The 13628-nt window shown below is 49.4% G+C and overlaps 1 protein-coding gene across 1 annotated transcript; it reads left to right on the top strand.

The window, feature by feature from the left end:
* The first annotated feature begins 5794 nt into the window (after positions 1-5794).
* On the top strand, positions 5795-7406 carry LOC124678986 (desmethyl-deoxy-podophyllotoxin synthase-like). Its single transcript, XM_047214829.1, has 2 exons — positions 5795-6685; positions 6783-7406. Exons 1-2 carry the CDS (start codon positions 5795-5797, stop codon positions 7404-7406), a joined length of 1515 nt encoding a protein of 504 aa, XP_047070785.1.
* The last annotated feature ends 6222 nt before the right edge of the window (positions 7407-13628 follow it).

Below are 13628 nucleotides of genomic sequence, written 5' to 3'. Positions count from 1 at the left end.
CTTTGGTGGTACTCTCACAACTCACTCAAAACTGATAAGAAAGGTGAATCTTACCGCTCCAAAGTGAATTAGTATTGCTTACCAACTTGGATTGACGGACTAGTGCACGGATGTAGCGAAGCGAATATCAAGGGTATAAGAACAATCACACGACTAAGCAGGATATATGTGGGCTGTAGGTAGGCTACCTATTTGCACCAATAACAAGCTCTAGCGCTGACCGTAGACAACCAATGATACTCACACAAGGCGATATAATGGGGCAATGCAACTATATGGATGAAAGGTTGCAATGCACTCGAGAGACGCTAGCAAAGCTCAACGAGACAGGCACAAGATTGCTCAACTACAGGTGCAGTAAAGAAAACTTAGGCCTTCACTTGAATTCAACTAGCACACACTGTTCTTTTTGTATTTTTCTTTTTGTAACACACGCAGCTATGTAGCTCTTTTTGCTTCTTTTCTATTTTCTCTTTTTTTTTTGATTTTATGACACAACTCCTTGATAACACGGCCAACAAGATATGCAAAGCACCAAAACCCTAACGAGCAGCCTGTCGAGCGGTAAAACTAGTCTCTTCTGGGGAAGTTCCTAGTCACTTTATATCGATAGGCTGTGTCTATGGTTGGGAACAAGCACACTGTACGCTATGTGGACTCGGAGTAACAAAAACTGACACACTATGATAAACTAAACACAAGATGATAGAGTAAACTCAAACCCTAAAATACTAGATGAAAGAGAAAGTTACGCAAAAACAACTACGAAAAGCAACTAAGACTCGAAATTAGTGCAAGCTATGGCTATGGCAAACCCTAACCCTAATATTTTTGGCTTTTTCTGTATAGGAAAACACTCACAACTCAACTATGGGGTGGATTGTGGATGGCTTACCGAGGAAAACTGGAAATCTGATACCAAGATGATAAGGGGTTGCCCGATCTTCTCAGTAAGCAACGGTGGTGATGAACACAATGGATGATTGCAGCGGAGGGAATCGATGATATGGTGTAGATAACTTGTATGACGCCGACGAAGTCTCTCGATTGATTCCTGTAGCCAATGCAACAGATCTCAACCCTACAAGATATTCGCAACTCCACACACTTGCGCACGTAGCCGCCGACCACGAAGCGGTAAATTGCAATCTTCTAATCCCCAATGGAACAGCAGATCACACAAACTTTCAGTAGCATAAAACTCCAGATCGCAACGAATTGGAGAGTGGTATTCAATAGTTTTGCATAGCAAACAACTAAGAACTAGGGTTTATCTTAAACGTGGTCTCAAGCAACTTTGGGGGCGTCCCAGGGACTTATATAGGCGTTCGGGACGACCTCAGGTCGAAAAAGTACGGAAATAACCGACCCAGAATAGATCTGGTCGAGACAGACTCGGAGTCGGCCGGTCTGGCGGCCGGTCGACCGGGTCTGGGACCGGCCGGTCCGGTTCAAACCGGACCTGGCACCGGGTGGTGACCGGGTGAAGCTCCCGGGCTTACTGGATAGTGCCCGGATGGCACAAGCGCCGCGTCCGGTTGAAACCGGCTGGCCTGGCGCAGAATCCGGTCGGACCGGCCTCGGGACCGGATGAAGCGGCTAAGGCCCTCGGATTGGCCCGGATGGCACCGGCGTGGAGTCCGGTTGTGACCGGTCGGTCCGGCGCTAGGGCCGGTCTCGACCGGGCTCGAGACCGGCCTGAAGAACTCCTCCTCTCGCGCATTCCTCCCGCTCCTCCCTCGCGCGTCCATGGGATGTCTTCACGTCCAGCTCCATGTCCAGCTTCACGTCCAGCTTCTTGTCCAGCTGCTCCTCTCCTCCTCGTGCGATGCTTGGTTCCTCCTCATACCTGATCATACATAAGTAATACGACTTAGGTAGTATAAAATTCTCATTGATCAAAGTATCGTTTAGGAACAAGTTCACATGTTGTTTAAGTAGCTTCGCACGAGCTCGTGTCATTGGTCCAATCCTAACTTCATTGGACTTGAGCTTCACAGCTTCATCTTCATCTTGCAATGACGGAGGTAGTAGTGAGGTAGGGATGTCCTCATCAATAGTATTCAATATTCATCGGATCCCAACAAACACAACATGTAGCATTACATAACGATGATCTTGATCATGATAGGCAGCTCACAAGATCTAAACATGAGGCACAAATTGGAGAAGACAACCATCTAGCTAATGCTATGTACCCGTAGTCCAGGGATGAACTACTCACGCATCACTTAAGAGGCGGGCATGGCGATGTAGAGGCCTCCGGTGATGATCTCCCTTTCCGGCAGGGTGCCGGGAAGAGTTTCAGAACCCTCCCGAGCTAGGGTTGGTGATGGCGGCCGCGAAGGAACTTTTCGTGGATGGAGGGTTAGGTGTTTGGGTTTTTCCCGAGATCGTGAATATATAGGCGAAGGGCGAGGTCAGTGGACACCTGGGGGGGGGGCACACCACCCCTTGGCGCATGCCCACCCTTGGCTGCGCCATGGGGTGGTCTGTCTTCCCTGTGGCGCCTCTTCGTCCCCCCTCTGGACTCCGTCTTCGTTACGGTAAAATATGAACTTCGGCTTTGTTTCGTCAAATTTCGAGAATTTTTCCTATACAACTTTTCCGAAATACAAAACAGCAGAAAAACAGGGAACTGACACTGTGGCATCTTGTCAATAGGTTAGATCCGGAAAATATATAAAAGGGCAACGAAGTGTAAGAAAATCATATATAAATTGGTGTAAAACAAGCATGGAGCATCAAAAATTATAGATACGTTTGCGATGTATCACAGAGCAGCGGAACTCTTTCTGGAAAAACGTAGAACCTCCCTCTGTTTTCAGGTCAGGGGCTTTTATATAGTCATGAGGAGAGGTCGAGGGGGTGCCCGAGGCGGCCTCACCACCCCTAGGTGCGGCCAGCGCTGGCCCACGCCTAGGCCTGGTGTGGCCCCCTCGTGGATCTTCTCCGTCTCGTCTTCTGGCTCCGTGAGTCTTCGGGTGAAATAGGGACTTGGCGATATTTTCCGGGAATTTTCCTGAAAGTTGGATTTCTGCACAAAAACGAGACACTAGAGCAATTCTGCTGAAAACAACGTTAGTCCGTGTTAGTTGTATTCAAAACACACAAATTAGAGGGAAAACAACAGCAAAAGTGTTCGGGAAAGTAGATACGTTTTGGACGCATCACCGGTCGGGTACATGAATCCGAAGTTAGGGTTTCCAGTCAGAGCGAGCGAGGTGTGACAGCATCTCAACGACCCTCTTGCGCCGCCGCACATGCTCCTTCGTCGCACGGTTGGCTCACCGCGCCAACAACTCTCCTACGCGGCGGCCGTCATGGCGGGCGGGTACGACGACGGGCGCAAGTGGAGGTTCGACGCGGACGATAGGGCGAGGCGGTTCGTGGGGGATTCGAGCGGGCGAAGGTTTGAGGGCGAAGGCGCGAAGCAGAGGGGGTTCGAGCGGGCGGAGGCTCTGTGTGATTTGCAGCGGGGAAGGCCACACCTCCGCGAGCTGTCCGACAAGGGGCAAGGGGCTCCGGTTGATGATGATGGGACATGCTATTACATGAGGGGGCTTCTTCAACATAGATGTTGAGCCTCTACATGCGAGCCATGGGCTAGCGAGGTTTACATGGCGGTGATCAAGTTGAACAAGGACCCACTTGAGGAGGAGAAGTTGTCGGATGAGCTGAAACATTTGGTGGATGATTTGTGGGATTGGCATGTGAAGAGGGTCTCCGAGACGGAGTTTTCGGTCGTGTTCCCTTCGAGGCAGACGTTGCATCTATTCACGGGCATCGGCAAGCTCCACCTCCCACTCAGCAAGCGCGGCACGGAGATTCAGGAGGGTTTCATCTCGCCGAGGAAGAGTCTAGTGCTACCATCAGGGTGGGTCAAGATGACCGTGGTACCTGAGGAACTGATGGAGAGAGACCGGTTGATGGCAACGTTCACGATGATTGGCAGGCCAATAGATGTGGATCAACTGTCTATCATGAAGAGGGAGTCGGAGCCGGTGAGGATGCGGTTCCAATACCGCTACCCTGACCGCATCAAGGGGTCAGTGCAAGTTTTCATCAACGGCGAGGGCTTCACGGTGGGGGTGCAGGCCGAGCGACCACCGAGGGGAACTGCGGGGGTTGGGGTCGGGGGACCGCCACTGTCTCCTCCGCGGGACGATCATGATGATGACGACACGAACGATCTGTCGTCAGATGAAGAGTGGAACAAGCATGGGCGACGCAACAAGAATGGCGATAAGGATCAAGTGGGGGGGGGGGCAAGGACGCTACGGCTGGCTCGGGTCCGGCAGGATCCAAGTCGCGTAGAGCCAACATCGGCTCATGGAGCGCTCCGCTTCTTGGCCATGAGCGCCAGCAGGGTAGCAAGGGGCTGGGGAGTGCATTCGATCAGTATGGCACCAACCTCAATAGGATCGGGGAAACTCAAACTTTCCTGGTGGAGTTGCTTGGGGAGAAGAGCAAGGACAAGCTCGTTGTTCATGTGATGCAGCCGGTGATTACTCGCAAGGTGGGGGAGGTGGGGGAGGGTTCCCTGCTCTATATTGAAACATGGTCCCAAATTACTGACCCAATGGCGTCTTGGGTGGAGGACAACCAGGTGGCAGACGGGCCGCCAACGAAAATTTCTAAGGTTTGGGGGTGGGGGGGGGGCAGATGTGATGGTGGAGGTGGAGGATGTGACGACCTCGGAGGATGAGTAGGAGGTGGGGTTGTTGGGGGATATGCAGGACCTGCAGCAGGAGGCTACAACAGTTGCGCCGCTTGCTTAGGGGACGCGCTCACAGGCGATCACCTACTTGAGCAGGAAGAAGAAGGGTTCAACGTCCTCTCTCTCCTCGGTGCGCAAGAGTTCGAGGACGGGTGCGACGGTGGGTACGCCGATCCTGGAGATGGCGCAACAGTGGATGGAGGAGAGGAACCTCGAGGCCGACATCACCAAGGCGAAGGACAAAGGTAACGACTTTGAGCTCCTCGATGTTCTTTCTGATTCACATTTATCCTTTGTACCGCTGAAAATTAGGATTTTCATGTGATCTCTATATAAGAAAGTGATTTTAACCAAAGATAACCTCGTGAAAAGACGTTGGAACGGTAGTACAAAATGTGTCTTTTGTGGATCACATGAAACAATTGACAATTTATTCATTACGTGTCATTTCTACCGTCTAGTTTGGAGAGTGGTTAATTTTATGTCTAAGATTTCACCTTCTGCTAATGTAAATTATTATTTGGAAATTGGTTAAATAGGATTGACAAGAAAACAAAAGCTTGAGTTCTCGTGTGTGCAATACGGAAGTGTTAAAATGATGTAGTCTTTAACATAACTACCAAAACAAAACAAAATTGCTGGTTACACACAGGGCTGCTTCTTCGATACATATGTGGTCATACCACCTTCCTCAAACAGCGAAGACCTATTTTCAGCCAGGTGGTCGGCTGCATTCTCATCGCCTCCAAGATGCATAGCAACCTTTTATATTCGTGTAACTTGTTTAGATGGCTGATTTATGTCGCCGCTTAAAATTCTTGAGAGGTAAACCTTGTAAAAACACGGTTCGATCTGTGCACCGTTTCTATGCAGAGGATAGGCATAGCACCCATTTGGAGGAAAAAAAAAAAGATAAATTTGCCAGCTAGATGTAAGGCTGGGACGTTTAAAAAATATATGATGTAGATCGAGATCCTACGAGTTGCAGTTTGGGTGCAAGTTGCAACGGCTTTGAGACGAAGCGGACCTCGTCATCTTCCCGTTCCATTCGTTGACACAGGAGGACCGAATGCCATGGCGTCGCTGTCGCTCTACCTGCTCCTTCTCCTAGTTCTGGCCATCGTCCCCTTGCTCTGCCTAAATCGACGACGATGGCGCCGAGCACCGGGGCAGCTGTTGCTTCCTCCGTCTCCGTGGGCCCTCCCGTTGGTGGGCCACATGCACCACCTCGCATGGGACCTGCCGCACCGCGCAATGCGTGACATCGCTCGGCGCCACGGCCCGCTCGTGCTGCTCCGCCTCGGCGCGCTCCCCGTCGTTGTTGCTTCCTCCGCGGAGGCCGCGCGGGAGGTCATGGTGGCGCGCGACGTCGACTTCGCCAACCGCCCCATGAGCCGCATGGTCCGGCTTGTCCTCCCCGAGGGCGCTGAGGGGATCATCTTCGCGCCCTACGGCGACGAGTGGAGGCAGCTCCGCAAGATCTGCACCGTCGAGCTGCTGAGCGCCCGGCGTGTCCAGTCATTCCGCTCCGTGCGTGAGGAGGAGGCCGGCCGGCTGCTCCGGGCAGTGGCGTCCTCCTCTCCGACGCCTGTGAACCTCAGCGGGTTGCTGTCGGCGTACGCCGCTGACTCGTCGGTGCGCGCCATCATTGGGAGCAAGTTCAAGGAGCGGGACAAGTTCCTCACCCTGTTGGAGCGCGGGATGAAGCTGTTCGCGAAGATGAGCTTGCCGGACCTCTACCCATCGTCGCGCCTGGCGATGCTCATCAGCCGGATGCCCCGCCGGATGAGGCGGCACAGCGAGGAAGCGGCGGCGTTCACGGACGCAGTCGTCCGAGAGCACCAGCAGAACCGCGCCGCCGCCGACGACGATGGGGATGACTTGCTGGACGTGCTCCTGAGGATCCAGCGGGAAGACGACCTGCAGTTCCCATTGTCCACTGACAAGATCAAGTCGGTCGTCGGCGTAAGCACCTGACCTGATCACTCACTCGATCTTCCAAACAGAGCTAGTATGTCCGCCATCATCTTAGTTGGTCACCATACAAATTGCGTGCGTACAGGACATGTTCGCTGGGGGCAGCGACACGGCCGCGACGACGCTGCAGTGGACCATGGCCGAGCTGGTGAGGAACCCCAAGGTGATGCGGAAGGCGCAAGACGAGGTCCGACGAGCGCTCCACGGACAGCCCAAGGTAACAGAGGAATCCCTGGCCGACCTCAACTACATGCGCCTGGTCATCAAGGAGGCACTCCGCCTCCACACACCGGCGCCGCTGCTTATACCGCGGGAGTGCCGCAAGGACAGCCAGGTCCTGGGCTTCCACGTGCCCAAGGGAACCATGGTGCTCGTCAACGCCTGGGCCATTAGCAGGGACCCCGCACACTGGGACGCGGCTGAGGAGTTCGTCCCGGAGAGGTTCCAGGGCGGCGAGGTCGACTTCAAGGGCGCGGACATGGAGTACACCCCGTTCGGAGCCGGCCGACGGATGTGCCCTGGGATGTCGTTCGGCCTGGCCAATGTGGAGCTCGCGCTCGCCGGACTGCTGTACCATTTCGATTGGGAGCTTCCTGGACGGGCGGACCCCGGGGAGCTTGACATGACGGAGGAGATGGGCGTTACCGTGCGGCTGCGCCATGACCTTCTTCTCGTTCCCGTGGTCCGAGTGCCGGTTCCACTAGATTAGCAGCCCGAGGCACTCGTGAAGTCGGTGGGGGATGACCGAAGATTGCTCCTCCCTGCATGGTCGGCCGTGCCCGCCAGCTGGATGTGTCTAACTCCAAGTGATCACACTGTTTTGTCTCCGACTCTCACTTCCCTGAGATTTGATCGCTACTTAGGCTAGCCATAGTGCTAGTATCATAGCGACCCGCAGATGGTGCATGCGAAATAGGGCGAAGTTGATATCACAACCGTTGCTATTACTCATGTTTCTCGAGATTCGGTTCAGCATGACCCCACATGAAAAGAGAATCTACAGCTGTCATGTGTGTAAATCAATAGTACTCTTTACATACTGCATGTACCATCTAAATAATTAACAAGGACTTTATAAATCCAGCACGTCATTTCGCAGGACTACATGAACCTGTCATATGAACTACGTGCGTAAATAATAGAGGACTCTATAGATCCAGTTCACGAAATATATTTTTAAATATTAAATATTAGATTCATTTTGAAGAGTTCGTCGTGAGGAAGTCAAATATGCAATTAAAAACGAGTTTGCATTTGTTACGTGAAAGTTATGCTCGTTTTTCAATTAGTAGTGCATTTAGAGAAGGGAATCTTCTCATATGAGTGGGCACATATGGGGACCCCACAGATGACCGTCCATTTGACATGCAACGGTTGTGATTTCGATTTGGCCCCATTTCACATGCACAGATGCATTTCCGGTATCATAGCTAGTATCATGCATCCTAGCCCCACCAAAAATGCTGACGTGGCAGGTAATTATGGAGAGAGAGGAGATTAGAGTATCATAGGTAGATACTATATCATAGCGCACATCACGAGAAAAGTTAGTATCAAATAAATCTTGTACACAAATTTGTATTGGGATTCTACAAATCAATCTATTATATACTAAAAGCATAATACGGAGGTCTAAAATAGAGACACGAGGTTAATCCACATCATTAGAATTATTTTAGCTGTTAGATCTGTAATTTAATGGTAAAGATTTAAAGATTTTACGTAACATGTACAAGCGCATATTTCCTAGACATATATGACATGTCATGTTTAACACGTAGATTTAATCCACATAATTAGATTTTTTTTAGTTGTTAGATCTGCAATTTAATTGTCAAGATATATTTAAAAAATAAATTACGTAACATGTATGATCCTATATTTTGTGGACATATATGGTATGTACTACATGCACTGTCCGTAAGAGAGAAAACATGTACGTACGTGACATGTCACGTCTGCACTTCTATTTTCATCATGCACACAACCGTGGCATAGATTTAAGGGAGTTTGGAAGTTCTATTTCGGCATCCAAAAAAAAACTATCTCCATGGAAACACGTACAGCCAAAATATTTAAAAATCTATCTCCATGGAAACACGTACAGCCAAAATATTGAATGAACCTAATCTCAGTCCGGCCAATACTACATGCGCGTGATGGCGTGATTAGCTAGGACTCTCTTACTATTTGCTTTGCCCCTCAAGTCTAGACTGTAATTAGGAAAATTATATGCCGGACATGACTAACAAAAAATAAGTACTACATAGAATTAAACAGGCTACTAAATCAGGCAAAATAATAGGTAGCCAAAAAATATTGCTCAAATACACATCTATTATCTATTATATATATTAAAAGAAATGTACATTAATACAATAGAGATACCACGTTAAACCATATCATCAAACTACTTTAAAAAATTGAAAAATTTATGGCTATGATTTAACAATAGTTAATAGAGCGTAATCCTGTTTGCCATGGTCTGAAACTACCATACCAGATAAGACATGTGAGAAAACAAAACTGACCGATGGTGTCAAAACATATCTTGATACATGACCATAGAGACGTCCGTTAAAAAGAAAAAGGAACTACTTAATCTAGGTAGCTAAAACATGGTGCCAACTAGCAACGTAGAATAGCAGGATGTCTTATAATGTGAAGATTAAACTGTTCAGTATACTCACACCTGCATTGCTGCACTAGCACCGGCCGTTGCACAAATCCAGTTGCTGAGAGAAAATCAACGAAGTAGTGCTGCAAGCAAATAAATCAAGCAGCTCGATCTAAACAGCCACGGCCATGGCATCCGCTCCATGCATACAAATCGGTGCCGTGAGAAAGTAGAAATAGACTGAATGGGGTATGTTTAATTATATACTTATTTAATTCGCAAAAAATATACTTATTTTGGCTGACCATCAATCGATTTATACTGCTTTGTCTACATTAATTTGGATGGAAAATAAAAACCATGTCTTCGTGTATGTATAAAACCTAATATGCTTCAGTTTTCTCATAACCAGTAACTTGGAAACAAAAGAAAAGTGTGGTACAATTACTAAAACAGAATAGCTTGTGTTTCCATAGACCCCTAAAACTGAAACGTTTTACTGAGGGAAACACAAGAATGGCTAAGCTAAACGATATCTATTTGGAATTAGGGGTATGATGGCTGAAATTACACGATACCATGATACCCTTTCAGGGGTTTACACTGTTTTGAGATTCGGAAGTCCATGGAAGCACAAACCAAAAGAATAATGGAACTATGAATTTTGCAACTACTATGAAAATTTTGAACCTAAAGTGTAAGGTTAATCCTTGGACGTGAACACTCCAAATAAACATTATACCTTCTTTTACGAATGATAAATATTATACCCTTAAAAGAGGGTGTACAGTAATTACATTTTATAGGGTTTATAAATATATTCTAATTTATTGAATGCTTAAAGTGATGCTTCATTGTACATGGTTGCCGCCCAAAGTTATGGATCAATTAGGAGAACCAGACTGCTTATAATTAAGGAAAACTGATTATGATATAATAAATGAAAATTCTCACCATATGTTTTCCCACCGACCAACACGATTTTTTATTCATTTTGCTAACAACTTTGTGTTCTACCATTAAAAATTTATCTAATGTGACCAAATTACCATGAGTTGTTGTGTGTTCAACCGTTCTTTTATACATTTAAATGACTTTCTCATACATGTTCATAACAAATCGTAGTTATAATAATAAATCACATATGATAAATCAAAGATATAGAAAATTGTTGTAGAAATCTCAAGATATACCAAAATATTCGACCGACTATCCACAACCTTTACTTTTTGATAATCTATTGTTCTCTGCAAACTTACTACAACCATACACAGACCTATATATTTTGTTAATTGCGAATAAAATTAACCTTAGTAATTATACATAAACGACATTCCGTGAAAAATTATGATGCACGCAGTAACATATAAGTTTTGTTAAGTGTAAATCGGTCATAAATTTATGAGTGTACTATGAGATTTAAACTGAGGTGGGGTAATATGAAAAAAACTTTGTCTTATCTTGCAATATAGATTTAATTCTATGTACTCATCAAATATCACCACATATAAAAGTCACATAATGGTGATTATAGAACCATGTAATTCTACAGTATAAGTTTCTATAGAATAGAAAACGATAGGCATACCCGGGGCTTGCCCTAGCATTTGCTAGGGCCACCGTATCATGCTAGTTAATATAACAAAACTATGATACTAGTCTATGATACTATGCATTATGGATGTAGTATCATAGAAAAGTATCATATACATGATACTACTATATGATACTACCCACTATGGCCAGCCTTAGATCTTCCCCTGGCGGTTGCCCAGTACTTGTCTCTTAGCTTTGGCCTGGAAAACAGCTTTGTAATTTGTTGTCAACTCCATGATTAATGTTGCCGTTCTGCCTTGTCTTTGCACCCTTTCTCCATTTACCACTTGACGCGATAATTCTTACGCCAGGATGTTATGGCGTCCGGACTCTATCCCGCCCGTCGGACACCGTTGGAGATTCGCGCGCAGATTTTTTTGCAAAAAAGACTCTACACTTTCTTGAAATCATGAAATAGTGCCACGAGACATGTGTATAAGAGCATCTCCAGCCGTTCGAGCCCCCGGGCGAAAATCCGGATATAACAAACGTCGGATTAGATGTAAAAAGGGCGTGAGGGGCAATATTTTCCCTGTCGCATCCCCGGCATTCGCCCATCAGCGGCGATAGTTTTAAAAAATCGTCTTCCCGCTACACAAAAGAATCGCCAAACTCCGGCGATCGGATCAGCCACATTCCGGCGATCGAAAAAGAAACTAGATGATTACAGGCTCATCGGCGGTCCCGTCCTGAGCCTCGTCTGGCGCGGCATCGGGCGGCAAAGCATCGGCGTCTGTAGTTGTCGCAGCGGCAGGAGTTGACGTCGAAGCGGAGGACGAAGCAGCCGACGGGGGCCGAAGGATTTCTTGGCGATGGGCGTCGTACCAAGCCCTCGTCTCCTCGTCCATGTTGGCGTTGTTGCCGCCGATCAGGAACGCCAGGTCGGTGTTCCTCTTCTTCGCCGCGGAAGTTTCCTTGAGCAATGCAATCCGGACGCCCTGGTTGGCGAGCATCGCCTTCCACCGCACATCGTGCTTGTCGTCCCTCCCGGCGGCGTGCGCCCTCGCGTCGGCCCATCACTTGTCGAAGGATGCCTGCAACCCGTTGGCTGGATGGCCGGCTTTCTTCTGCTCGTTCAGCTTCTTCTGGCCGAGCTCGGAGCGCCCCGCCGACCCGGCAGGTGCTGGATCGTCGGGGTTGTACTGCTCGCCCTTGTTATTGGCGAGATTCTTGCGCACCTCCTTCCACTTCTCGCACTCCTCGATGCGGGCGAACACGTTGATGTACTTGAACATCTGGCCGTCGTTGTCGTCCGCGCACATGTCGAGCGCCCGCCGCATCTGCAAAAACAGGCCGGCGATTCAAGATTAAACCTCGGACGATGTACAGTCGACGGAGGAGCCACGGCGAGTGAGCATACCTTTGCTTCAAAGTCCTCGCCGCTCACAACACGTTTGTCGAGCTCCTCCTGTATGCCATGCCACTTGCTGCACGCCGCATGAATGATGCCCCAATGGGTGCCCAGCCTTGTCGCCGTGTATCATCACTGTCTTGTTGAAGTAAGAATCGACGAGTTTGCGCTCGTAGAATGCCACCTTGACCCGCTGCCAGTACGTGTCGAAGTTCTGATTGGCGCCGGTGATGCCGTTCATGGACACGGTCTTCCAAGCTTCGGCGAGGCACTCCTCTTCTTTGCCCGTACATTTGATCCGCGGCTCGGCCGGCGGCGAGTTCTTCTTCCTTTTCTTCTTCCCCTTGGACGGCGCCTCCGTGGGTTCATGCGCTTCCTCTTCGTCGACGTCCTGGTCGAGGTAGGTCTGGTCATCTTCTTCGTCGACGTCTTGGGTACCGTCGTTCTCATCGTGGTGATCGTCCTGGTCGAGGTTGACGCCACCCCGCGACGCGACGGCTTCCGTCGCCCTTTCCTCCTCTTGTGTGAAGAAACTCGGGCTCGATGCGGCGGCCATGGAGCCCGACATGATCATCTCGTGCATCACAGGCTCATTCGGCGGCGGCATCCTGGGGTTGGAGAAGGAGAGCGGCCCATGCCGCAGGGCAGGCGAGATGCTCTCGTACATCGCACCGTCGTACGCCGGCGGTGACGGCGTAAACCCCGCCATGGCGGCGGCGTAGGTGTCCTGGAACATGGCCGTGGCCGGCGACGCCGGCGAGAAGGAAGGAGAGCCGATCATACCTGGGTGGGCTATGGCCCAGGGAATTGGCCGACGTGTGGCTGGCCAAAGTTAATGGAGATCAGCCTCGCCTGTTCCTCCGCAGCCGCCGCCGCCACCCTCTTCGCGTTACACTTCTTCTCCCTCTCTGCACTGCCGCGAGTTTCGTTCCGCCGCCGCTCCACATCCGCCGCCCACTGCGCGTTTGTCCAGCCCGGCGGCCTCTGTTTTGGCGCCCGCTGCTTCCTCGCCTTTGGCGCGCCATCGGCGGTGAGCTTCTTCGGCGGCATGGTGGTGGAAGGGAAGAGGAGGAGCTGCAACTGTGGGGGAGAATGGCGGTAGCTCCTCCGAAATTCGGCGGGGAAAATGGTTCTATGCGGCGAATTTTGGAGGGAAAACAAAATTAATGGAGTGAACTACCAGTTCTGTCGCCGACAACACGGGCCCGCTCGACGTTTCGCGCACTTTTGTTTCGTCCGGAGTCCCCGACCGGGCCTCGGGAACCCGGGGATGGCCTGGGCTCTCCAGATGGATGAAAGGCTGATACGTCTCCAACGTATCTATAATTTCTTATGTTCCATGCTAGTTTTATGATAATACCAACATG

The sequence above is a fragment of the Lolium rigidum genome, chromosome 7 (genome assembly GCF_022539505.1).
Source record: "Lolium rigidum isolate FL_2022 chromosome 7, APGP_CSIRO_Lrig_0.1, whole genome shotgun sequence".
In the NCBI taxonomy this organism is placed as follows: domain Eukaryota; kingdom Viridiplantae; phylum Streptophyta; class Magnoliopsida; order Poales; family Poaceae; genus Lolium; species Lolium rigidum.
This window is presented reverse-complemented; position numbering and strand designations above follow the sequence as displayed.

Bases quoted from the DNA above. Each gene is read 5' to 3' on its own strand.
- LOC124678986 (XM_047214829.1), top strand. From the start codon at position 5,795: ATGGCGTCGCTGTCGCTCTACCTGCTCCTTCTCCTAGTTCTGGCCATC. The intron at 6,686-6,782 runs GTAAGCACCTGA...GCGTGCGTACAG, and splicing joins AGATCAAGTCGGTCGTCGGC to GACATGTTCGCTGGGGGCAG.